This window comes from Anneissia japonica, unplaced genomic scaffold (assembly GCF_011630105.1).
Source record: "Anneissia japonica isolate Jap-2015-1 unplaced genomic scaffold, ASM1163010v1 scaffold1302_len1884557_cov193, whole genome shotgun sequence".
Lineage (NCBI taxonomy): Eukaryota > Metazoa > Echinodermata > Crinoidea > Comatulida > Comatulidae > Anneissia > Anneissia japonica.
In genome coordinates this window covers 385,555-413,313 of record NW_022736804.1, presented here as the reverse complement: position 1 = coordinate 413,313, position 27,759 = coordinate 385,555, and the positions used below count along the sequence as shown (strand labels likewise).

General features: G+C 33.3%; 1 protein-coding gene across 10 annotated transcripts in view; it reads right to left on the bottom strand.

The window, feature by feature from the left end:
* Window positions 1-25,278, bottom strand: part of LOC117116851 (SH3 domain-containing kinase-binding protein 1-like) — a 52,821-nt gene extending 27,543 nt beyond the window's left edge. For 8 of the 10 annotated variants that reach the window (XM_033260945.1, XM_033260950.1, XM_033260954.1 and 5 more), the window contains exons 1-3: window positions 25,153-25,278; window positions 7,445-7,617; window positions 1,640-1,787 (exon numbers count right to left, since the gene is read on the bottom strand). In XM_033260945.1, the coding sequence (XP_033116836.1) occupies window positions 1,640-1,787; window positions 7,445-7,617; window positions 25,153-25,156 (325 nt within the window). In that variant the 5' untranslated portion in view covers window positions 25,157-25,278. Of the gene's footprint in view, window positions 1-1,639; window positions 1,788-5,356; window positions 5,658-7,444; window positions 7,618-7,863; window positions 7,947-25,152 lie in introns of those variants that run through there. The other 2 variants (XM_033260953.1, XM_033260949.1) reach the window with 2 other exon arrangements.
* Window positions 25,279-27,759: the final 2,481 nt, after the last annotated feature.

The following is a 27,759-nucleotide window of genomic DNA, read 5'->3' as shown; positions in this document are numbered from 1 at the left end:
GTCATTATTATTGCATTTACATTGTAATCTTTATATTTTGGTTGATTTTATTGAAGGCTTTTAGTATTTTGTATAACAGATGGACAAAGTATTTTGTATAATATAACAGATGCACTAAGTACCTCTACCTCAGTATCCAAATATTGATACTTAGAATATATAACATTTTTTGAATAGTAAGTATTTGTTATAAAATTGTAGATTGAGTGTAACCTTTGAATTCAATGGTGGCAACTGAATAAACATTAATATTCTTTTTCTCATACATATACATTTTTTTCATACAAAAATTATATTTTTAATACTGCATATTCACTATAAAATAAAGAAATTATTAATATGTGTTTAATAGATAGCAAGGTTTGTTTAACTGTAGCTACAGTAAGTTTATACATTTAATGATAACATTTTTTTACCAGGCCATAATTTCTATAATTTTAATTGGTTTCTTTGAGTACCTTATCAAGTATGAAATATGCAACATAGCAGGAAGACTGTGTGCCTCTAAATGAATGCTGGTGACATTGCATGGGTCCTTGGGAAAGATTTGAGATGATATCGGTATATCATCCCAATATATAGTGAAATTACCGTGTGAACACAATGTGAAGGTGGCTGATTCAAGTCTTCAGGTGCGACTGTCATGTGAACACACTGTTCAGATGAATAACCTGTAACTTCAGGTGTAACTATCATGTGAACACATTGTGAAGGTGGCTGACTTGTGTCTTAAGGGGTGACTATTATGTAAACACATTGTAAATGTGACTTGCCTGTACAAGGTAAAGGTTGCTGACTTGTGTCTTCAAAGTAACTATCATGTAAACACATCGAGAAGATGACTTGTCTGCAGGTTGCAGGTGCAACAATCATCATATGAACACATAGTAAGGATGCTGACTAATGTGTTCAGGTACAACTACCATGTGAACACACTGTGAATGTGGCTGACTTGTGTCTTCAGGGGCAATTATCATGTAAATACAATGTGAAGGTAATTTGCCTGCAGGTACAACTACCATCATGTGAACACAAGGTAAATGTTGCTGACCAATGTGTTCAGATGCAATTCTCATGTACTGTAAACACTGTGAAGGTGGCTCATTGTCTTCAGGAGTGACTATCATTTAAACACAATGTGAAGATGACTTGCCTAAGGGTGTAACTATCATAATGTGAACACACTGTGAATGTGGCTAACCAGTGTGTTCAGGTGTAACTATCATGTAAAGACACTGTGAAGACGACTGACTTGTGTCTTCAGGAGTGACTATAAACATACTGTGAAGCTGACTGACCTGCAGGTACAACTATCCTATGTGAACACAATGTAAAGGTTGCTGATCAATGTTTTCAGGTACAACGATCATGTGTACTCACTGGGAAGGAGAATTACCTGACTTGTGTCTTCCGGAGCAACTGTCATTTAAAGAAAACACACGAAAGGAGCTGTTCTGTCTTGTGTTCAATTGGGACTGTCATGCAAACACATAGTAAAATCAGTTGCCTATATCTATAGGTGATAATGTGCAGTAAAGGTGACTGACCTATGTATTTTTATGGTAGCAAACTGCACAACTATCATGTGAACACATGCTAAAGGCTGCAGACATATGTTCATATGTGTATGTGTACATACCTCGTAAACTGACACCCGCATTACTACTAGAGGCAGACTCCTTGGCATGATGTACCTCTCCGTTGACTGGTGGACCAGGTGCTTTGGATTTTGTTGTTGTGGTAGATGCTTCTAATGGCCGCGGTTCTTCTTTTTTCTTTTCTAAAACCTAAGAAATAAACAAAATAAGCTTTAAAATCCCAGGAAGATTGGTATAAATGATAATGTTAACTGTTAGTTAACAGTACAGTAGTAGTAATAAAAATAAAAACTATGGTACCAATAATAACAATAACTTATAAACTATTATATAAATCTGCCACTAACCATTTTTCTATTCACCATAACAATAACAAAAAAATAATTAAAATAACAGTAATGACAGAAGAAATAAACACCCTTTTTGTAATGTCACATTAAAAAAGAAATTATGGAATGATCAAGGAACCAAGGCTTATTTATTGTCGACAATACAACAACATACAGTAAAAATGTGGACTTGTTTGAGTGAAATTTAGGGGTGTACAAAAAAATTAATGCCTTCCTCGAATAAACACCCCACAAAAAACTTTCTCAACGACAAAGGGCGTTTTTTTCAAATAAATATGGTAACTATAATACAGATTCTATGCTATATATTGTTAGTTGCAATCAGTAAACATGAGAGGTCTTCCTATTGTAGTCATATCCTATATCCTGGATACTTGACAGACAGTGATAGATTATTAATCTAATGTTTGTTACCAGTTTAGCAAAACACAGCCATTTATGTCACCTTATAAAGCTATGACAGGAAAGATATCACTGCTGTTATCATGTAAAGCATAATATTTGTTTAAAGTAATTAAATGACCTTTTGTTGTGTTTTATTTATGTCTGGCTTACACAAGAAAAACTATCTCGGCTGTGGTAAGGCGCGACTTTTTTAATAGTTCAGCGAACTTTTTTATTTTATTTTTTAAGAACATCATGGTAGATTAAAAATAAAAATAATGTTTTTTTCTTATTTAGCAAAACGATTTTGCAAAAAGTATCTAGGCAGAGCAGCAAATATAATTTTTATTGATGAATTCAAACAGGGTAGTATGAGATTGATAAATGCTTTAAATTAATTAAGGAAGAAATATATCTTATTTTTGAAAATTTCGGGGAAGGGAGGGCGTAATAAAAATAAATTCAAACAAAAAAAATGTTGGAAATTTTATTTTTTTCTTGGAAGGGTGTGCTAACTGGTCAAAAATAAAATTATATTCTTATTTGAAATCACCAATGACAGTCAGAGGGTTTCCTTATAAAAGTCCTTTCTAAGGTCTGAAAAAAAAAAAAACTCACTCAAAAATTCAATTAATATAATTATTAAATTTCTCATTTAAGAACATCAAATAAATTTACCAATTTCCAATGAGACACCTACCAAACCAATTCAATATTCACTGATGCGTGGACTTACTATGAAAATTGTCTGACTTAAATATATTATTAATATTAATAATATTAATTATAATCAGCTTGGAGCTAACTGGGCAAATCTGGCGAAGAATAGAAAAGAATGGGGTTTGAGGAGGCCATCTGTCTGCAGTTGCCTGAGAGGCTGATAATAATGATGATGATGATTATTCATTATTATTATTATTAAAATACACTATCATTATTATTAAAATACACTACAGAATGCAATAAATCTAATTAAATGTAATTTATGAACAATGGATTGATTTAACAGACAAAGCTAGTCAGTGGGCTTTATATAACAAACCTAGGGATTATGGACTTTGCATCGTGTTTCCAAATTCCCAAAGTCATCAATCAGCAGATAATAAATACTAGGACAGTATACTGTAATTTCAATCATATTCTTCTTTGCTGATTTTCATCAAACATGTAATGGTCCTCTGTGGGCCACAGATAATCCTGAGCTTAAATGGGAATCAACTTAGTATGACATACAGCATAGTATATATTTCATTTATAAATTTTTATGAATTATCAAACTGGTCCAGAAAGGTGCCAGTACAGTACATAATGCCTGGTGTTAATATAGTGTATGTATGTTGAAATGAATATTGACCGATTTTAAGTTCCATAGCGCAAGTCATTTGTAATTCTACAAAAGGAATTAAATCTCAATCTCAACTTGACAAATTTTTTCATTAAATAAAAACAAATGTGGAGTCGTCGACCCCTGGGAAAAAAAAAGGGACAAGAAGTTGAAACCCAGTCAACTGAGATGATCAAAATTTATTTTATTTTATTTAATTTCAACAATATTTTGTGAGGGTGGTCCATCTAGCCAGAGCTGGTCATTTTTTTTTTTAAACCTGCTTTAAACTAAGTATATTTTAATGTATTCTTTATTTGAAGGGAACATTGGGTTTGCCAAAACTTTGATATGATACATTATGTTTCAATGTATTCTTCCAAGTGTTTTAGAATGAATACTGATTCATTATTATTAAACATTTCTCGGTAGTCACTCATTAAATTCTATTTAATTACAAAAATACAAACATCAAGCTCCTACTGTACTAACAGTATTAAATATGTATAGGCAAAACTTTGGCTTCTGATATATGTTATTTTGATGTCTGTAAAAAACTGAACTAAATCCAATATTTTGAAAGTAGTAGAAAATGTTCAGTTGAGTCTGGCAAAACCATGGTCTCTTGGTCTCTAAAAGAATCCCTATAATTAATAACTGGCACTCAATAGGGATCCCAAGTTGGTAGAATCATCATTCAGAAGATTTGTTTTACATGAGGTTTATTAACACATCTAAATATATTTTGCTTTGCATGGTGATCAACATTATGATGCACTGACTTCTGGAAGACAATAATACACATCCTGCTGATTTCCAGGAGACTCCATTCCAAGACTCTGCAAGGGACTTGGGACTCCTGGGCACTAAATGTGGTCTTTAGATTTCTCTATTTAGAGGGAAATCAATTTATAATACATTAATTGTTCTGACATGGACGTACAGTAACTGCATGCTGTTATTTATTCATAATAAAACATTAGCCGTATATCAAGGCCTGTACTCGTTTTAACCAACCTCCCATTAAAATTATTACATCGCCATAAACATAATATCGTTATTCAATATACACAAAACATCATCTTACAAAGTGCACTGGCTAATATTTCTTTGTGTAAGTCATACATAACAATATATATTATAGAAAAAGTGTATTAACATAACTACATATTTTATAGTGGTCTTTAATGAGAGGGAAAATGTTCAGTTGGGTCTTTAATTGGAGGGAGCGTCAATGGAACAGATATTGCCAGGGGTTTTTTGTATTTGAATGCATATTCACTGAGAGCATTCTGGCAAAATTAAGAATATTAACTGTAGTAGGAAGGAAATGCATATTCATGATTCCTTAACAGCCAATTACTAATTTCTGTAAATTTCAATAGATTTTCTTATTACTTTAACAATGTTACTATAATGAACTGTAAATTAGTATTATTATAAAATTAATTGATATTTTCCCTTTCAGGAAGTATTTCAAAAAACCTTTGATAATAAATGTTTGTAATTATTTTGACCATGATCTAGTTATACTTTCAATGTGCAGAAAAACATCTTAAAAACGGAAGCCTTTCAAAAGTATGGATTAACTAATTATGAAAGTTTGATGACTTACCATCGCTTGAAATAAAAATTTCAGTTTTCATGTGGGAAAATATCTTAAAATTAACCAGCAAAAAGAAAACAACGGCACTACTCACTTCTACCTCAGCAGATGAACTTTCGTTCTCATCGTCAGTTTTGCGCTTTGACCTTTTAAGCAAATTAATACCCTTTCTAAAGGAGCCTATTTTCGAGACTTTCTTGGTTTCTTTCTCCTCAGCATGCACCATATTAATAGCTGATTCTGCACAAGTGTTGCTTACACTTTATCCCCAAGTGAAACTTGCTTAACTGTTGCCTTAAATCAACACCAGAACCCCACTTTTTTTCTATTATCTCTAAATTACCTCCTTGCATTTCATTTCATAGAATTGTTGATCGAGTTTGCGTGTTTATGTTTCGGCATTTGAAATTGGCAGTGTGATATCATGGAGGAAGCTGGCGTGTAGCAGAGGAAACGCTATGACCATATTTGTCAAGCTGACTTCTGCTACCCACTTTGCAATGCAACAAGTACAGATGCAGTCTTGATGTTTTCACATATTCATGATGAGGGGCTGAGCTACTTGATGCTTAAAGTGTTTTTTCCAATAATTAAAGAACTTCCTTTTAAGGCATGTGATAAATTAACAAGGAAAACTCCCACTTAAGTTCAAAACATGAAATGCAGTCATTAAAATATAAAAAGATTCTATCATCAATGGTTTTCAATATTTAATATTCATCTACAACATTCCTGATGAGTTAAAGACGTACTGACTGAGTCAAGCTGCGGTTACGACATGGATGCTCGGATCGCTGAATCATAATTGTTAAAACACTAACAGCTTTGATACTCAAAAAAAATTTAACCATAGCAATAAGGATTTTAAAAAATAAATAAAATAAGTTAATGTACAGAATAATGATGGCATGTTTCATATGAAATAAAATGTAAATAAATTTTAAAAATATTAATACTATTGAACTTTTTTTTTTTCTGGTTTTTTAAAACATTTTTATTCTACAACATTTATAATTCTTTTACTTTTAGTTTCATTTCTATAAACAAATAGCTTCTGTATCATGAATCTCATACAAGAGAGTACAGTTGTGATGGTGATGGTTTAGATGCTTGCCTACAATCTCAGGGTCTTAGGTTCAAATCCTGTGAAAGTCTGTTACTAATAAAAATACCAATTTTTTTCATAGCCAGAAATACTGAGGCTTAAAAACCTACAGAGGGAGGAATGGTGAGTATTGAGATGGAATTTCACATAACATTTTATTTAATTTTTAATTTCTTTTGGTGTGTTAAGTGTTTTTTTTACTCTTTTAACACAAAACATTTTCCGAGTATCACAGTTAATAATTTTCAACAACCAAATAAATTTTTATGAAGCCCTGTCCAGATTATCAAATGTGACATGCCTAAATATGGTCATGACATCACATCATGACCATATATAGGCACATCATGACTATATATGGGCATTTTTTGATAGTGTGGACAGAGCTTTATACACAGAGCATCATGAGAATGTCAAGTTAACAGCTGGATGGAGAGTCTAGTTAATATTACCAAAGATACTAAAATTTAGAAATACAAGATAGAGCACTCACATAGCAATTTTATAATGCAAGTTTTCAATACTTGGTCCAGACGTACAGTGCGCCCTTCTGTTGCTAGGTATAACTAGGCGCGCAGGGCGCCCTTCTTTCTCCACTAATGGAGGAAAACTATCAATAATCAGAGTCTGATCATACGAATCTGCGCTTTTGTGTCTGTCATTTTATTGTTTTGATTTATTTATGCCTACGGGTTTGCATGTTATGGATAATAGCAACGATTTCAACCTCCGCAAAAGGAGTTATGTATTCACAGTTATGTTATGGTGGCTGAGGTTTTTTAGGTCCAGTCGTACGCGGCACCCCATTATTTGTATTCCCACCATGCATTTCGGTGGAACATTTTTTTCTGTGGAGAACTCTATCTCGTTTTTCTAGTATCTTTGATATTACAATGTGAAGAAAAAGCAATAACAATATTATAACCAATTAAAGATGAGTGCAATAATAATAATAATAATATTACAAGGACTATGCATTTGGGTTGGGATGTTTTAGTTTCTCAAGGCACCGAGGCCCACATACTGTACACATTGGTGAAACTATTTTTGAAGAATATGACACATGAGCATCTTTACCTTTACAAAGTTGTCAGGAAACATTCCGCGTTTGCCGTTAATTTCGCCTTCCCACCACCCACCATCCATCATGTTTATATTCTTGATGATATCACCTACGTTGAGGTCCAGCTCATCGCTGTTGACTGCGTCGTAGGAAAACTGCACCTCCGCTTCCAGACCAGATTGATTCTCTAGGATGTAAACAAATAATAACCAAACCATTTATAATAATAATCAATAAAATGATTTTAGCAAACAAAACTAATATCAATACTGTATAATCCAGGTAGATTAAAAGCACTTTTCAACAGGACAATCAATTTTGTATCACAAGATCGACCTTTAATAATTTCAACGTTCATAATAATGATGATTATTATTTCGGTGTCGATTCTAAATGGCCTTCAGTAAAATTAATAATTATCTCTTGTTTATACCTCAATAAAATGTATTCCACACACAACAATAACCAATAGTACAGTAATCTAATCCGGTATGTTGGCATATAAAGTACACATAATTCTTACTGCAATAATAATAATAAACACAACTGTGTGGTTGCTGGTAACATATAGAGGGCAGCATTTTGTTTTTTTTTTGTAGCTACAAGTAGTGCAAACAACTTTATGGAGGAAGATAGACATAATCCACTTTTGTTAGCCACTACTTGCTTGTGGACTTAAGGACACTCACACTGGTACTTCTAATTTGTATTTCCTTGTTTAGGTCAATATAGACACAAGTTATGATCATCATCACCATCAACAGGTAATATTAGTCATTTGTTTAATCCGGTTTTATTACCAGCGACCATATATAAAATAACTGCGCTTACCAACACATCCATAATACTGTAATTAATATAAATAATTCAAAGATATGTTAGAGATTGCAATTTGAATTTAACTTATTAAAACAAACAAGTTTGAAAGATGACAAAAACTATAAATAATGTCTATATTGCTAATTAAAAATATTATCTCTTGACAGTAAAATACTATAATTAGAATTTTATAAAGCTCATCTTATAGGTAGCAAGAAATATTTCCTATAAAAAAAAAAAGCAACAGCTTTACCTTATTCTTTTTATTTTTTATAATTCCAAATTTATCTTGCATGTAAATTTTGTTACGTTACTTAAGTTTCTTCTTTCCAATAAACAAATCTGTAACTGTGATTTTCTATAGACCAATAAATAATTGGATAGGTTTTAAATTGTTGAACATATGACATCATTTGTTTTTTTTTTTTTTTGCTTTGTGTAATGGAGGGAGTTGTGAAGCACTTGAGCAGAGATCTGGAAATAAATTCAAACAATTTTTTCTTATTTGGAAGTAGCATGCGTGGTCCAGATAGAGTTCATGTGTAGACTGATATTAAACACTTGCCATATGATCACAAACATACTCGCAAATAAACACTTATACTTTATAATTTATTTATAAGTTATTGCAAATACTGTGTATACATTGTTAATGTTCTTAAACATATTGACGATACTTATGTACTGGTATTATTCTGTTAAGTGAACAATAAGCAGGTCTGATGATCAATCAATTAAGACTCGTGTGAGATATTTTTCATACCTTCATGTATCTTTAAATAAATGGAATAATATTGTTATTCTTTCTTTTCTTTATTCTTTATTGGTCTAATATATTTAAAATAAATACATCAGAAATTCTTCATTTATACACTGCAATAAAAGGTAAGAAATTCAATATACAATTACATATGAAAGGTTAAGAAACACAATTCAATTACAATTTAAAATAGAAAAAGTTATGTTAAACGGCAAAAACAATTCAATATATGCAATTCAAATAAATACTTTAGGTAATACAGTAAAATTTACAATTATTAATTAGATTGATATTGATATGATATGATCAAGGTGTTCTCTCCGTGGGTAGCAAAAATTATCTTTTAACATATTTGTTGTAAATTACAATAGAATGTGGAACAAACGATTTGTTATAGCGTTTAGTACGACTAGGTAAAGAGCGAATATGGATATGGGATGGGAGAAAATTGTACTCGTTGTAGAGTGGATGATCATTTTTAGAAAGTATGCGTCTTTAAAACTTGCTAAATTAATTTTCAATTTTACAAATATACATTATTCATGATTTTGTGATGAGTTACCAAGCTTGGATAAGAACTTCAAATCGCTATCTTGGTATGGTTTGTTTATTGTTTAAGTACAGTAATTTTGGTCGAGATTTTGGCAGCATGTGGTTTGAAATCCTGACCACAGAAGTTCAACAAACAGAATGGAAACCAATGAGCCAAACTGCCTTCTTACTATTATTGTTATTAATATTAATATTATTATTATTTTTTAATATTATTTCATTTATTTGTATTCATTCTGCCCCCTCCCCCCCACACTTCTACTGCCGTCAGTTTCTGTATGGCTATTTTTTCAGATTTTCAATAATGGATGTATATATCGACGTACGACGATAGAGCCAATAAACTTTTGTTTGCGATTATTTTATTACAATTCTCTCTGACGAACCCTGACTATATATGATGAATGTACTGTAAGCCTTCGATAGCCAAAATAGAGGCTTTTCGACTAAATTGATATATAAAAATACTGTTTCCTCTTTTTTGTTGCAGCCTAAAGGTGCAGCACGAAAATGACGGAAACAAAAACTAGAAGTAGAACCTGTGAAAACCAAAATAGTATTAATTTAATATTCATACAACAATCAATGTATTCATCTTCCTATTATCAACTTTGATATTGAGACTGGTTGACTTTAAATATTTGATTTTTATCACAAATATTAACTTCCTTGTTCACAAAAAAATGTACCATTGAGAATGAACAAATAGATCAAAATGGTGATCCGGAGTTACTGCCTTTTTGTTTTATTTAAAAATGTACTATTGGTGTAAAGCTCAAGATCTTGAAATATGAAGCTCAGTATTTTAATTGCTTAAAAATTGGATATTAAAGTAAGGTATTACCTTTCAATTACACATTATTTCAATGATAATATGGTTTCCTCATTCAAGTATCAGTACGCATATAAATAAAATACATTAAAATATTTAAAATCCAATCTTTCTCTTTCAATTACATGTTATTTCAATGATAATATGGTTTCCTCATTCAAGTATCAGTACGCATAAATAAAATACATTAAAATATTTAAACTCCAATCTATCAATAAACAAAAGGCTGCGAAGTACAACTGCATATAAATGTTCTTCGAACAAAATTATTTATGCGAGTCAAGTGAAAATAATGAATAATAAAACTATAACAAATAATACATGAGACACGACCCATTGTCTATATTAGAACACTTCTCATTGGGTAACAAAGTTGTAATTTTTCATTTTGTCTATAGTGTGGTGAATTATGGTTTAGGTTTGTTTTTTTTAAATAAAGTTTCAAAAATTTGTATGTATGTGGAAAATGTAGTTGATTACCAAAGGTTACAATTTTTATTTTGAAGACTGCATGGTCTAGGAAGTGTACATTTTTTTACGGGGCAAGTTTCCAAGAGCGGGTTTTCTAGGGGCGAGTTGACTGCCAAAGAGTGTTGCCAAAGTGCGAGCCAGCGTGTTATTTGATCACAAGTGCGAGACATATCACAAGTGTTAGCCAGCGAGCCATGACGTCACGAAAATAGATAGAGATGTTAGCCAGTTGTGCAAGGTATCGGCTGAGATTTCAAAAAAAAAACTATAGGTTTAATAATGAATTATTGTGATGTTAAATAGACAATGTTAGCTATCAAAGAGCGACATTGTTTTTCATTGGGACCTTCGTCCCTTCAAGGCTAGGCCTATACCATCCTAGCTAGTCTAGGCCTAGAGTAAGATAAGGCTAGCGCGACATGTGGACGTTGGTACGAGTAGGTTAGTCTACAAACGTCGCCTACAGTAACTGATTTTACCCGGCAGAACGAAAGAAGGAAACTCCGCTTTCAGTCGTCTTAGGCACTCGTTTTTTTTAACAAACAATGACCTTTCAGAGGTCAAATTGCTGTCAAGAATATGAATTGGCTGCTTCGCAGCAATTAATACTATTTGTTGATGTCACAAGTTCTACTTCCAGTTTCTGTTTTCATCGTTTGTTACCTACGATGTTATTCTCGTTATTTTACTACCATCCAAGATATACATAATTAGAAATACATATTTTTCCATGGACCCATAAATTGTTTGGTAATCAAGTTAAAGATTATTAACTCATTAATCAGACTGAAAAGTGCAGTATTAATCTGGGTTATCATTTGACCAATTAGCTTTTAAAAGAGCAAATACATTTTTAATTGTACTTTTCAGATTTAAGACCATATAGACAATATGTGAATCTAAATGTTACATGTGAAGATTTGCTTTGAAATACAAAAAACAATGGGAATGATGATCAATAGGTCTACAATGACAGTCATTATGGTCTACATTCTCACTGTACCACCAATTACATCCTTCCATGTAGCAGAGAGACTGGTCAATTAGAGATTATACCTCTTTAAATCAGTTTTAATAAGTTTCTGTTTCCTGGGACCATTGTCGATGTGAAAATTCTTGACATACAGTAATATAAGATACAGTTATCAGAATTTTTATACTAATGGTACTAAATATGCAATAAAATAACTTTTCCATATGAACTTCCAAACGAAACAAAAATTAACTTTAAAAAAATGTATAGGCACATCATGACTATTAGGTACATACTATGGGCATGAAGGTATTATTCAGAAGGAGATCACCCGGCAACAGTTCCTTTTGACGCGACAAACCAATGTGTTCCCCACCTTTGGATCGAGCGCGGGCGTATTACCTTATTATTAACATTTTTTCATTAGCAACAACTTGGCAACGACCTGGTTCGCTTCAACACAACAATTGTGTGATAAACCGTTTATTTTTAACTCATTAAATTTCTTTAAAATTAAGAATGCTCCCTTGATTGGATTTTTTTGGACTTTTAGTATGTTATTGAGTGTATATTTCACGAACAGATTTCACAAAGTATTTCTGTTACAATTACTTCTGTGTTCATTATAATTTTGTCTAATAATTGACTGGTTTGACTACTGTAAAGCTAAGGCAGCGTAAAACTGAAAATTACTCTGACTTTGGATTGAATTTTCGAATAGTCCACACTCGTTGACACTAAAATGACTTAAGTTTATTATAATCCTCAATCATTTCTTAATTAATATCTGTTAAAATTAGAATTATCGAGTTTTATCCAATTTATGGAAATTCAAGTTGAGATATATCATACTTTTGAATCTCATGTAGATATTTCAATTAATTTGAAACTCTTTTTTGAAGAAATATTAAGGTGTTTGGTATTTCTTGAAAGATAAATTTATCAGCTTCAAAATGGAAACGATTGCGCAGCCATAGTGATTGACTGTAGTACGCATTGAGAAAAGAAGGTGCTCTCCATTTCGACATGTTCAATTTCTTGGTAAACTAAAGCCTGCTGAGCATTTAGTGGCGGGAAACACATTAGACTTCAAAGGCATCGCCAAACGTCCTTCACACGCTACGGCAGCTTTGTTCTTGGCCCATTTGAATAGCGCTGCATGCGCGGAACTTTTTCGAGTGATCTTCTCATAATACCTCCATGTTATGGGCATACAACAGTTTTTTATCAAATAAAAATTGATATTTTGGACAGGGCTTAAGGTATGATGACAGTAGAAAACTGATGTGCGTTCCAATAAAAGTGACAACTTACTGTAAAAGTGATAGTGATGATATTGGTCAATTTAGTCTGTGAGATTTATATGTATTTCTGATGTCTTGATGTTTTATGTCCTGGGCGTTTTCCCTTTGTTTGGACCCTGAGTCTGTGGAACCTGTCCTTTTGCTTCCTTTTTTTTTTTATCTCTTTGTGAATTGCAATAAATTGAATAAAGAAAGGTAACCTAAGATTTTGCTTGATTTATGACCAACTAGGATTTAAAAGATATCTGTCAATATTTTTTTAATGTTTTCTTTGTATTACTTTCTTTTTAAAATACTGAATAAATGTTTTAATTCTTCTAAAAATTAAATTGAGAGAATGACATTGATCAAAATGAAGAGAACTATTACATTAAAGAGATTGTAACATTTCTTTTTATAACATTTTAATCTTTATTTCTGAATGACTAAAAGGAATCTGTGTTATGGTTGAATGATTCCTGGCAGTCAGTTAAAGGTTTTAAAGTGCAATGTCTGTCAAATCATTGCCATATTTCACAAAAAAATCAATCATTACATTTCTGCATGCAGCCAGAAAGCCATCCATTTAAAAGACATAGTTTGGTAATAAATGCAAGCTGTTGTGTTTTAATTATGGTAAATGCTTATAATTAGTAGGATGCTTCTGAAAATATAGTACAACACAATGATTATTAACTCAGTGTATGTTAATTAAATTAATTAATGAAATTATATCATTATTTTTTTTAATACATTAAAAAAAACACTATTTGAGACCCCTCTAATTTGAAACCGTGAGAACCCTTTTCAAAGCCCCAAGAGACAAAATAGACTCTAATACTAGATAACTTTTGGTTTTAAACAAATGCACCCATAAATCAATTAATGAGTATTAAAAATTAAAAGGTTCATTATAGCATAATTATCTCAAATTCAATAATGACATGATGATGTTTCCATAGTTTAATTTCTGGGGGTTTTTTTTCAAACCAATGGGAGAATCCTCATACTGTAAGATGCCCTTTTTAGCCGTTTTCAATAATTATATTTGAGGGGGTTAACTGATGTATGTATGCCATCATAACTGAACACAAATATGACTAATACAAATTATGAAAAGGACACAGTAAATGCATATTATACAGGGTCGGTGGGACATTTTTCAAACTGGGGGCCAATTACCATAAAGCGTGAGAGAGGGGGGGAGGGCCCACCAGCATTTCTCCGATCATACTGTAAAAAAATCTGCATAGACATTATATATTTTCTGCCGGCCCCAGTTCCACAGGCCATGCTGTAATCAACTAATGTTTAATAACCTAAAGTTATCCAATATGACTTAAATTTCTTTGTCTTACTGTAGACAAGTCACTAATTTTAGCGGCAAATTTCAGTTTCTTTAAATTCATCCACTGGGAGGCATTCTCTATTCCCCACTGCAATGTGTGTGAAAACTACGATGCTAGCACAAAGCATTATATTGATTCTACCTTATGTGTCTAGGGCTGTAAAAATGTTAATTTTACTAAAATAATTACTAGCCCTTATATATCAACTATTGAATATTGGTCTAGTTTTAGTGTATTTGTTTGCTAGCCCAGCCCTAAAATATTCAAGTCCCAGAACCAGGAAAACATTCAATTTCAATTACTTCCACAGTTAAAATACGCCCTACTTCATGGCACTATACCACCTGTACAGTGCAATCATACTTGTACCCGCCAATGCTTTTTGGTTTAAAATACAGCTTTTATATAGTAGAATTTTTTGGCCACATTTGATGATATATTAGGACCTGATATAAGACTTAAGAATTAGATATGAAATTCTTTTAAAACATGTTTAAATTTGGTTTCAGTTGCTAAAAAACTTAACTACATGAATGATTTCATTTGGTTTCAGATGCTAAAAGACTTGACTATATGATTCCGTCATTTACAGTAGAAACCAATCACAGGATCAAATTCAAAGAAAAAATATATTCTATTCTTGGAATGTTAAACTTTAGAGACCACTATGGTAGTGTTATTATCGTTATCATACCATTTAATAAAAAATAATAAAAATATTACTTGAAATACGGTATATTATATACAGGGTCGGTGGAACATTTTTCAAAGTGGGGCCAACTAGCATAAAGTGTGAGAGAGGGGGGGCCCACCACCATTTCTCCGATCATACTGTCCAAACATCTGCATAGACATTATATATTTCCTGCCAAAAAGTGGGGGCCTGGGGTCCCGGCCCCAGTTCCACAGGCCAGGCTGTAATCAACTAAATGTTCAATAACCTAAAGTTATCCAATATGACTTTTTCTTTGTCTTACTGTAGACAAGTCACTAATTTTAGTGGTCTCCGTTTAGAGAAAATCCACTCATTTGAAACGATAATCGACGAGTTTGAAACCAAAATCACAAATGTGACAGAATCGACTACGAATGATCGTAACCGGCTGTCAATACTTGAAGGGGAAATCCTAAAAATGGAACGATATTTGAGATCCTTTAATTTGAGATTTGGAGGAATACCTGAACGAAACGATGAAGATCCCATGAAAACAGTACGTGATATAATAAACCATAAACTGAACTTACCGACGACAATAATAGAAAATGCACACCGACCTGGTAGACAGGCGATGGGAAAACCGAGACACATAATCGCTAAATTTATTCATCGGCCGCAAAGACGAGAGGTACTAATACGTGCAAAATCAGTTCTATGATTGTCGGATATGTTTGTTACCGAAGATCTACCACAGGCGGACGTGATAAAGAAAAGGAGTCTCAAAATTATCATGGACCAGGCATACAAGGAGGGCAAAAGACCGGTGTTTAAAAACGGTATTCTCTATATCAGCGGTAAGCTATACAGTGGTTTATCGGTCAGCGGATCATAATACTATTCCCGTTCCGCATACCGCATAACTTGACCGCATACCTTGTACCGCATACCATGATACCTCTGCAATAATACCATGATTAGTGAGTTAAGAAATAGTTACCTTTGAATTGCCATAGGCCTGCGTTAGGTGAATTTGTCACTTGAAACTCACTGAAATGATATTTGTGTTATTATTAATTGAATATCGTAATCCTACAATCTTAACTATTCATTAAATCTCCTGACGGAGTTAGTGACGGAACGTGTTAAGTAGTAGCACCGTCTTGACTTATTTGCATTGTAATTTTATCATTTATCTTTCTTTCTTTTACCTTTTGTATTAAATGTCTTTTGTTACACAATTTAATAATGATGATGACAGCTTCGGTATAATTATACCAAATTATACCGAAAATAACTATATGGATATTGACGATTTCAAAAGCAAACATTGCAAACATTTAGATGATTTCGGTTTTGATTACCCTGTAAATTTGCTGTTTAGAGATCAGTCGTAGCCATGGTCTACCGAACCTCAAGACCACCCCAAATTTCAAAAGGTGCCAAAGGCAATCTTGAATTGTAGGGCAACTGTACTGACTTGTCATCGACACCGGCTCAAGACACTCCCTTCATGTATGTGCAGGGTTGATTCATTACTACATACTGGTCTCTTGTATAGAAATACGTTGCACAGGCCTAGATCAAAATTTTAGTCTTTATACACTAAAGTGTAGGCATAAAGCCGACATTAGTTCTCTATGGAGGCTGGTTTCATTAAAATGCCAGCTAATCTGCCAAGATACCCTTTAAATGTTGATGTACTGTACTGTATCCTGTCTATCCATTTTATTCCAAGCAGACATGTTGAAAAAGCAGTTGACTAGGGAATACATTTACAGTAACATGCAATTTGTATAAAACATTCTTCAATCAGCTAATGACATTCCAACACACAGACAACTATATCACCATTTATCAACATGTGAGTGGTACAGTAGTACGTTCCCCCCCCCCCCTTCCTTTTTATATACAGTACTTCATCAATGCAAAAAAATGAAAATTAATTATGTTTCTGTATAGCGGCACTTCTTCAATATAGGCCCATCGTCATTTACTGCGTGTGCCTGAATTATATTACTATATATTAAATCATATCAGTTAAAATTTAATTTATTGATTCATGATAAAAAGACAAATTTATTGACATGAATAAACTCTTAAAGACTGTACAGTAGTAACAACATTAACCAATCAAGTATAGGGTACCCACAGAGAAAGAGCTAATTCTTTGAACAACATCCATATCATTGTATCAAATTGAAAAGCCTACTCTGGATATTATTAATATGGATATTATTAATACAAATTATATACATAACAATAGGTAGACGAAATTTGAGTTGTAACGGAATTTGCAACATCAACATTAAATATTTTGAATCACAATGATACATTTGTGGTACTGTACTGCAGCTAATGTATTTTCACTTTGACAATTTTAAAGTAAATTGTAAATTTTTAATTAGCAACATGTACTAAAATATTCATAATGTAAGTGGTGTCTAAAATACTTTTCATCTTCTTAGCGTCATAGCATTTAAGATTTCCTAATATCTCCTATCACAGTTATTCAGATTACTGTATGCAGTTGTCTTTAGATTCTACTAATACTGTAGTTCCTTGCTTTATGACTGGGGTAGGCATAAAATTTGGTCGGAGGGCCAAAACTTTTAAAATAAGGCTAAGGGCCAAACCCAAATGTGACATTTTATGGTAAAAATTATACATCTCCAGCATGCATTATGCACTGCTTTTAGCGATTTACAGTACAGTATACCGCTTAATTAATGCTTTTTACAGGTGATCGGTGTTATATTAATCCATAATGGCTTTTCTAGCAGAAGATGGTAGGCAAGCTGCACACACAGGGTTTATAATATAATTTTGCGGCCCACAACAAAATTTGCGATCGATTTGCATGTGGCCTGCGGGCCAAAACTGTGCTCACCTGTGTTTTACTAACTGTATGCAAGTCATGTTTAACGCTATCTCACCTATGAAAGGTGTAGCGAGTGGGTGTAGAGCTTAACTTACAAAATACTCCTGCACAGTGTAGCCTGATCTTTGCTAAATGAGCTATAAAAAAAAGTATTGTTTTACAATTTTTAGGCTCAGTCTGAGTTAAAATGTCAGAGTATCATTTTGTCTTGACCTCCATACTCTACTTTAGGTCATTCTCGAAGTAGACTATTTAGTCCATCAGTTTCTCTTTTAACTTTTACCCTACTGTATAAAATTATCACTGATCAGTATTTAATGGAATTAGGCATTGTTTAAATAATTACAGGTGTTGTAATCATAGGATATTTACACCCCTAGAAAACATATTTCAGTACTTCAAAGTACTGCAAAGTAAGAAATGCTTGACATTGAAACACAAATAATTAATAATCGTGAGTCAAATCTAAGCCAATTACACACTTTCCCAACATCAGTTGCAATACATTTGTTGCCATATAAGACCTAATGATTGATTGAATCGAGGACAAGTTTCTAATGCCAAGAAAAGATATGTTTAAAAATATATTTATCGTTATTCTGTTGGCAGTAGAATGGTAAGTTCAATGTGTTTATCCCACTCTGAGTGATGCCCTGGCCATTTCTTTATCGTTCCTATTTCCTATAAATATTTTATATTATAAGAAAAGATATGTTTAAAAATATATTTAATCGTTATTCTGTTGGCAGTAGAATGGTAAGTTCAATGTGTTTATCCCACTCTAAAGCCAATTTTTTAAATTTTAATCATATTTCTTGTATAAGTATTTTTAATTGGCGGAGAATGTACACCTTATTACCTTCTGTAATAGAAAATGGAAGATATTCAGAACGCTAGTGGTCTACGCATGCACAGCAAAGCTCTTAAAATAACAAGATAATGCACTTTTCAATTTCTGCATGTAAATTTTATAACGACGCAGTTTAGGGCACCCACTCGCAAAAAGAATTACTTTTCAACATTCCATCAAAGACCTTATAAACTAAAAAGATAGCGCAAATTGAACGTTTTGCCAGGAGGTAAAATTCCTGCTTCCTGCGCTGTAGACCCCGGTTCAAACCCGGCCAGAATCAGGTTGTAATTGGTGTCAGAACACTCTGCTCCTAGAATAATCCTCATATGAGAGTTAGGTGGGATAAGAGACAATGTATCCTTTATATGTTGGTACTGGCACTGCACTGTGGCTGCTGTGGGCCCTCAAGGGGCCAACCAAAATTTCCAATTTCAAAAATTTGGAATTGGACAAAAGAAGAAAAATATAATCTTTATTAATTTAATCTCACAATTTATGCGTGCAAATTCTGTAGCAACCATGGTAACTACTAGGATGCCCTCTCTCAAAACAATTACTTATTTTATTTTATTTATGCTTCTTTTTGATGTACATCAACACTTATACAGTATTTGTTACCCAAAAATTGTGAAGAGGACGTTTTATTTGGTAATTATAAAACAGAGGGCACAAATATAGCATTTTGTCTCAAGAACGGGACTTTAAAATTGTTATAAATTGTGCCCAGACATCTGTGTGCAATCTTTGATTATATAGTGATCATGACAGACAGGATACTACATTAGTTTTAGCATTTTGCAACCAAAAGGAAAGGTACTACACTATAGAGTGAGTTATTATCTGATTCGAGACACTCTACTACGATATGCCAGCACCGTTTTTGCACTGCTGACCATCCCCAGGTTGAATCAAACTGTTTTGCATTGTATGTCATTGTCATCCAGGATATACTAAAAATAAATATTTATAGGAAATAGGAACGATAAAGAAATGGCCAGGGCATCACTCAGAAAGGATATGATAAATATTAAAACATTACATGATATATTTTTATCAATGTTCAAGCATATTATTCTTTACATTATTAAACAATGAAAAAAATTAAATTAAAAATACAAATATATAAGATGTCAAAAAATAAAATATTCAAAGGCAAGTAAAAATAAATAAGTATTCAACTTGAATTTAAGTTTTTGGTAATCTTTTGATCACAAATATAAAATATTATATTTGTAAAAATAAAACTCAGATAAAACAGATAAAGACTATTCAAGTATTTTTGCCTATACAGTAATTTAATTAAGAATAACTTTATTAATAACAATATAATGAATTAGTAATACGTAATTGAATTATGATTATTGGATTTATAATTAGTATTTCATAATTAAGCAGCACTTCACAAGATAAAACATTGGTGATTTGAAACAAATACAAATGTTGATTAGTAAACCCCTCTCTTCATTGTTCACTTCCTTATTAAGCATTTTATAGGGTTAACTTCCACAAATGCGGTGATGTCATCAGTTAGAGTATTGTGCAGAATGTATGAATCACGCTTCACAGTCATAAAGTCAGTGAATTTTCTTTGAATATTACCCACTTTATTACAGCTACTGTAATAGGATTTTAGGATTTTATCAATGTCAATTTCAAAAGAAAATTTTTAACCATAATTTACATATTTTTATTTTCTAATATTCTAATTCTCAAAATTTAGTCTCCACAAGCATGTAGCTGTGACATAAAGGCAGAAATAAAATGCTTTAACGGCCAGGATTCATTAGCAAAGTTGCAAAATGATAGCTAACCTTCACATTGATGAAGCAACCATATGAGGCTTTACCATCCCAACACCAGCGTATAGTCACTAAACTTAAATGAGTAATTAGCATAAAGACTGTGTTCGGATTGTATAATTCAGTACAGAGAAGCCATAATACTTTTGAGCCTGGTTCCTTAAAGTCGCTACACTGTCGCGCTACAGTGTTTTCAGTGCAATCGTAGCAATACCCGACGCAAACAGGGAAGGCTCCCTGATTCGACCGACCAATCAGCATCACGAAAGCTGTCGGCAATTGTAGGGATTGTATAGAAACCAAGCTTTACTCAAAACTTTGGCAATAGTAAGTCAATTCCAGTATTAATGATCTATAATTTAAGCTTAAATATATTAAACTTAAAGTAAATTTTCTTGTTTTGGTCACTGAGCTGGTTTGGGTTAGAATACATTATAACCAAATTATAAATAACCAAATTACTCAAACAATAACAACAATAGGAAACTACTGTATAGTATAACAATTCAGTGGTTTTTATGTTTATTGTGAACATTATTATCTTCGAAGAAAAGCTCTATAAATGCTTTCATTTTTACTTAAATCTAACACTTTCGCATATGCTCTGTGGAACGAAAGTGGAAGGAGGGGTTGAGCAGATTCATAGCTAGTGAGTCCTACAGTATATTCTGTAGGTGAAAGAATCTAAATCTGCATTATTTATTCTTATATTGAATTCCAATTTGTATCCCACTACTGTATAAGCTGGATAATTCAGTAGGCTTACGAATAGAACTCTCAAAATATAAAAGTGATAAGGTTTTTTGCTACTGTAGTTAGTAAACAGAAATTTATATTGGTTTATCAATTACTATTATTGTAGAAAACACAACACTGTAGTCATAAAATTCCTGATAAATATAAAAATGGGCATGGTGCCAACACTTCAAAAGGTCATAACTGAAAAATTTAATTTTTGTTCTTTTTTGATATTTCAAGGTATTTTTAGAAATGCAATGAAAATCAAAATGGGTCACAATGCATGTAGTATAATCACACAAATACATATTTTCAACTAAATATAGAACTAAATCATTGGAATTTTAAGTACGAAAATATATTAATTACAAACATAATTTATAATCAGTACTATAATTATTATTATATAAATTATTTTAATACTGTAATATGATTAAATAATACTATGAATTTTGTAAATATTTGTTTTTAATATTATTGTCCTCATCATCTTGCTTGTCATAATTACTGTGTAATATCAATGCTGAATAAATTAATAAATTTTAGAAAAAATTTATATTTGGAATCTTATTGCACAGTATGTGACACCTACAGATTGATCGATAAAAGGAAAAAGTAAAAGTCACTGCATCAATAAAAATGCAAATTTCAGCTTATTTTAAGGTGAAATACCTTTATTTTTCATATAGGATGACCCACTTTATAGATAATTGATCTACTTCCTTCCTGATTCTACTTTACATTATACCTAATTTGTTTAGAAACATACAGTATTAAGCACTGAGGTAGTTGACACTCTTTACTTAGTATAAATTGCAAAGAACGATTGTCAATAAGATTATTGAAGAGCTGGTCAACATGCCATGAAAGTGATAGCTTCAGCACAGCACACACAATCGACCAATCAGATAGATACTTTTTATCAAAATTAGTTTCAATCAATTGTATTTTAAAAAATGTATTCCCACTGGCCAAATAGCAATGTAGAATACAAAAGAGACTAAACATATATTTTAAAACTGAGAGCCCTGGGCATCTGTTGTTTGTTTATATATTTAGAAAGTGCTTTACTAATGACTGCACAATGAAATTAATTCTCAAAATCTTAATATATTCAATCAAAAAATTCAGAATTGATATTTCAATCTTGTGTTTAATAGTTAATTATATAGAATGTATAAAACTGTAGCTCATATACATTTCAGAAAGAATTTACCAAGGAATATGGAATCAATGATACACAAATATGCAACCTCCTCTACTACTGTACTTGGGGAACACCATACTCGCGCGAATAAGCGCCCCATTTGAATAAGCACCCTTCTCGCCCCATTTGAATAAGAGCCCCATTCTAATTTGAATAAACGCCCCCGCAATAATCCAATCAATCCTGGGACTGTAGATGTTGCCATGATTTGTGGTGTGGAGTGGAATCACATTCTCCTGTAGTCAATATCAAAATGAGGATATTTATCTTGGACAGATGAGAGCTCCCTGGACACACAGTATATTTCCAACTTTTATCTTCTTACATTTGTCTATAGCCTAGTCCTACTCCTTTTCCGACAATTTGCACCTTCTCATCTAAGTTTTCAAGAAAATCTGCAATGATCATGCCGTCCTGCTATTCTCAATTGGCCGATGGCCAACAAGCTAACCACCATCACTAATTTCATCTGCTATTCTGCTGTTAATAATGTAATACTGTACTCACAACATTCTTGTCATGACAAGCCATGCTCTCTGTAAGATTATCTTTTCTGCCGCACCACAATTCGTAATTTGCGGTTTCCTTACGTCCTCATATAACCGTTTTTCATTCAATTTCCACTCTGTTTTCATAAGCGCCCCGTTCGAATAAGCGCCCTTCAAAAAGTGCAAAAAATATTTTAAGCACCCGTTTGCAGACACGCCTTTTCTGTATATTCAATGAGTGGGACTCGTACAATGTAAACCAAATTATGCTGTACAGTATATCAAATTTGTATTTATAATCAGTTTAAATCATTTACTCACTGAAGCTCACATGAACCATACAATACTTTATAATCTATTCAATGGGTACCCACGAATGAGGAATTCATAAGCACAGCGTCAAGTTTAAAATTTGGTCATTACAGAAGAGGACTGGGGTCCCAAGTCTCCCGGAACTTGTGGGAGACTCCCGGAAATCGGGACGGCCTCCAGCATTCCCGCTGTCAACCAAGAATTTCCCTAAAAATAACCCACCTCTGCAAATTCATTCAGTGCCAATGGGTATCATCACTGTTTTCAACAAAATAAAATTTAATGTATGAAAGCTCATTAACCATATCAGTGGTGGATTCAAGGTAGAGGGGGTGCAGCTGGCCCTGGGTCCCTAACAGTTCAAAATTATTTTTTAAAACGGGGTAGAAAAGAAAATTATATTCAAGTTTAAGTCTAAGATGGCCATTATCATAAATATACTTACCTCAGCTCCACCCTTGGTGGGGCTGAGGTGGTGGACCCTCCATCTGTGAAAGTCCCTGCCTGTCCCCCTCCCCTTTGACCCACCATCGCAGACCTCCCGGAAATTACTTCTTCCAACTTGAGACCTCTGGAAGAATATGCGCTAATGATTGAGGAACAAACCATCCAATAGGGTAAATTCAAGAGTCTGTATTATCAAGTAATCAAGTCATGGTAACGGTCGGCCAGCCAGGCCTGGATGACCACGCGGGCCTGGATGACCACGCAGGCCTGGATGACCACGAACCGATATGGCACCCACCCGTAGCACAGCAAGCAGGAACAGTAAAATCCAAAGAAGATCTTGTATTAGCAGGTAATATCCAACAACATCGTAAAAACAATCGATAATTCCGAGGTGTTCACTTTTTCGTGATTTGAAAAAGAATGAGGAAGTTGCATGGTGGCGGGGCCACTTGAGCCAGGAGTCAACTGTTCTATTATTTTTCGCGGGGTGTTCTCATGTGTGAGAAAGAATATGCAATTTGTCGGTTTATCCAGGTAAGTATTCACGAAGTAGACTACTGTATCAAGTAATATCAAGTAAGTAAACAGGAAACATCAGACTCGGAATGTGAAGTCTGCATGGGAAATCTATCCCCTGCATAAAAATTTGGCATCCTTTCACACACTAGAAAAAATACAGGCTGAAAATACAGGCTGAAAATTAGGCAATTATGTATAATTCTGTGCACCTATTTTTCTAAAGTTGATATTTAAATGCAAATTTGAGTTGGTATTCTATGTACCCCTGCGAAAATACTTTCCTGTACAACCGATATGTTCTCATGGTACTGACAGTAGATAGATATGTTTGACAGTCGAAATAAACTGTATTCAAACATGAGATGGCTGTTTGATTGATACTTGGTGTACATTGAACAACATGTTAATTGTTTATAGTCAAAACATACTGGAGCCAAGGACACGGCAAATTAAAGTTATTGATTATTAACAAATGCAATACATGTAGCTGAAGCACTACTCTGCTGGTTCTACTAGAATTACTAGGCTAGTAAGTATACCACGTTCTAGGCTAGGCCAAGGCCTTGGTCAGTACCTCAGTACTGTCATTTGTCCAAGGCTTTCACGTCTACGTTTGTCACAAAAGCAGCAGACGATTTTTGGGCCTAGCCTAGTAAATTTTCCCTGTGATTCATTCAAACATGTACTAGAATGCATGTGCTGTACATGACTTCACGTTATACAATGCTAGTGAAAGATATATAACATCTCTAAGAGCTAAATGTTTATGCTTGTTACTTACCCATGGTGACTTATAACAACAGAAACCAAAATTTAAGACCACCTTGCCCAACAATCACTTCCGTAAATTTGGTGGTGTGTAAATAAGTTATGAAATAGAGGGCGCTGTTCACAACGCAAATAATGTGACAAGACAACTACACTAAAGTCGTTTCCACACGGTTGTCCTTATACAACAATGCATTGATCCGCATAAATCCCAGCTGTTTCAAAAACCCTTAACACAACGGCCGTTAAAAAAACACTGTAAATATAAGATTAGAAAGTGACTCATAATATGGCATGATAAAACCATGATAGTTGTGAATTCCAAAGAATTACACTAGAAGGCGCGAAAATAATATAACGTGAAATAATATTCGCTGGTTAATTTAAACATAGCATGGCTGGGATGGTATTTTGTTGGGAGAATTGCAATGCCAAAGAAATTGGCCATCATACTCATAAAAACAAAGGCAAATTTTAAAAATGAAATTTTGAACTCATTTTTACTGTGAAACATAAATTAATTATAAATGACTATATTATATATTCAGTCCAAATTTTACTGTATCACCTTTGCAATTTTTCACTGCCGATTCCGATTGCAGATGTGAGATAGAACAATCCTAGCAAAATCATTTTTTGGCAAAAAATATATAATGTCTGGAGATTTTTGTATGATCGGAAATGCAAGAAAAGAAGGAGGGAAGAAATAGGAGAAGGATGGGAAAGAGAATGTTTATCCAGTACCCGACCAAGTTACATTTTCTCGCAATTCACATTGGCGGATCTTGGGTCCTGACCCCTCCCTTGGGCAACAAAAAAAAAGGGGAAAAGAAAAAGAATTCTAGACCTACCTTTTCAGGACCCGTGGGCTGATTTTTCTTTTTTGTTGTTACAATAAGAAAATAAGAATTTTGAACAACATAAAAGTCATTAAAACACACTTCAAATGTCGGGAAAGCTCATTTCCCGCCATCTAGGAATAAAAATTTTCAAGGGGGAGAACCCCCGGACCACCCCTTCTTTGTGGAATTTATCGATTCATTTCAAAAAGAATACGCATGTAACTACTCATATGTTTATGTATGTATACATACATAAAATAAAAAATGAGAACAATTTACCTGACTGTTTTTAAGAGGGGAAAACCTTGAATTTTGAAGAACTTTAAAAGTCTTTAAAATACATTTCAGAAGTCAGGAAAGCTCATTTCCTGCCATCTAGAAATCGAAATTTTCCCGGGGGAACACGGACCTTTTTCTTTGGAGTTCACTGATTAATTGAATCATTTTCAAGAGGGGGAGGGGGTGCACCTTGAATTTTGAAGAAATTAAAAGTCATTAAAATACACCTCAGAAGTCGGGAAAGCTCATTTCCTGCGACCTAGGAATCAAAATTTTCCCGGGGGAGAACCCCGGACCCCCCCTTCTTTTTGGGATTTATCGATTCATGAAAAAAAAAAACGTATGCAACCACTCAATTTTTTTGTGTAGGCCTATGTATACACACATCAAGGCCTACCTACTGTAATAACAATGGGAAAAATTTACCTGACCGTTTTGAAGAGGGGAAAACCTTGAATTTGTAAGACCTTTTAAAGTCACTAAAAGATACTTGAGAAGTCGGGAAAGCTCATTTCCCACCATTTATAAATCAACATTTTCCCGGGAAGAACTCGAACCTCCCTTTCTTTGGGTTCATTGATTCATTATATTAATTTTCAAGAGGAGAAAACCTTAAATTTTGAAGAACTTAAAAGTAATTAAAAGACACCTCAGAAGTCGGGAAAACTCATTTCCTGCCTTCTAGGAATCAAAATTTTCCTGGGGGAGAACCAGACCCCCATTTCTTTTTGGGATTTATCGATTCATGGAAAAAAATCGTATGCAACTACTCAATCATTTTTTGTATGTACACACATAAAGCCTATCTACTGTAATAACAATGGGAACAATTTACCTGACCGTTTTCAAGAGGGGAAAACCTTGAATTTTGAAGAACTTAAATTAAAGTCGCTAAAAGATACTAGGAATCAAAATTTTCCCGTCGGACCCCCCTCTCTTTTTGGGATTCATCGATTCATGGAAAATTCGTATGCAACTACTCATTTTTAAAAAAAATTATGTATGTATACACACATAAGGCATTTACTGTAACAATGGGGAAAAAAAATACCGTACCTGACCGTTTTCAAGAGGGGAAAACCTTGAATTTTGAAGAATTTAAAAGTAATTGAGACACCTCAGGAGTCGGGAAAAAGCTCCTTTTCCGCCATCTAGGAATCAAAATTTCCCGGGGGACCCCCTTTCCTTTGGAGCTTAGCGATTTATTGAAAAAAGAATACGTAAGCAACTACTCATTTTTTTTAATGTATGTATACACACATAACAGGCCTATTTACTGTAATGAGAAAGTTTACCTTACCGTTTTCAAGAGGGGGAAAACCTTGAATTTTGAAGAATAAAGTCATTAGACACCTAGCTCAAAAGTCGAGAAAGGTAATTTCCCGCCATCTAGAAATCAAAATTTTCCCGGGGGAGGAATGTTGACCCCACTACCTAGGTTTGATTCCAGATCTGCATGATTCATATTCCCATTCATCTTATAAGTGCCCCCCCCCCCC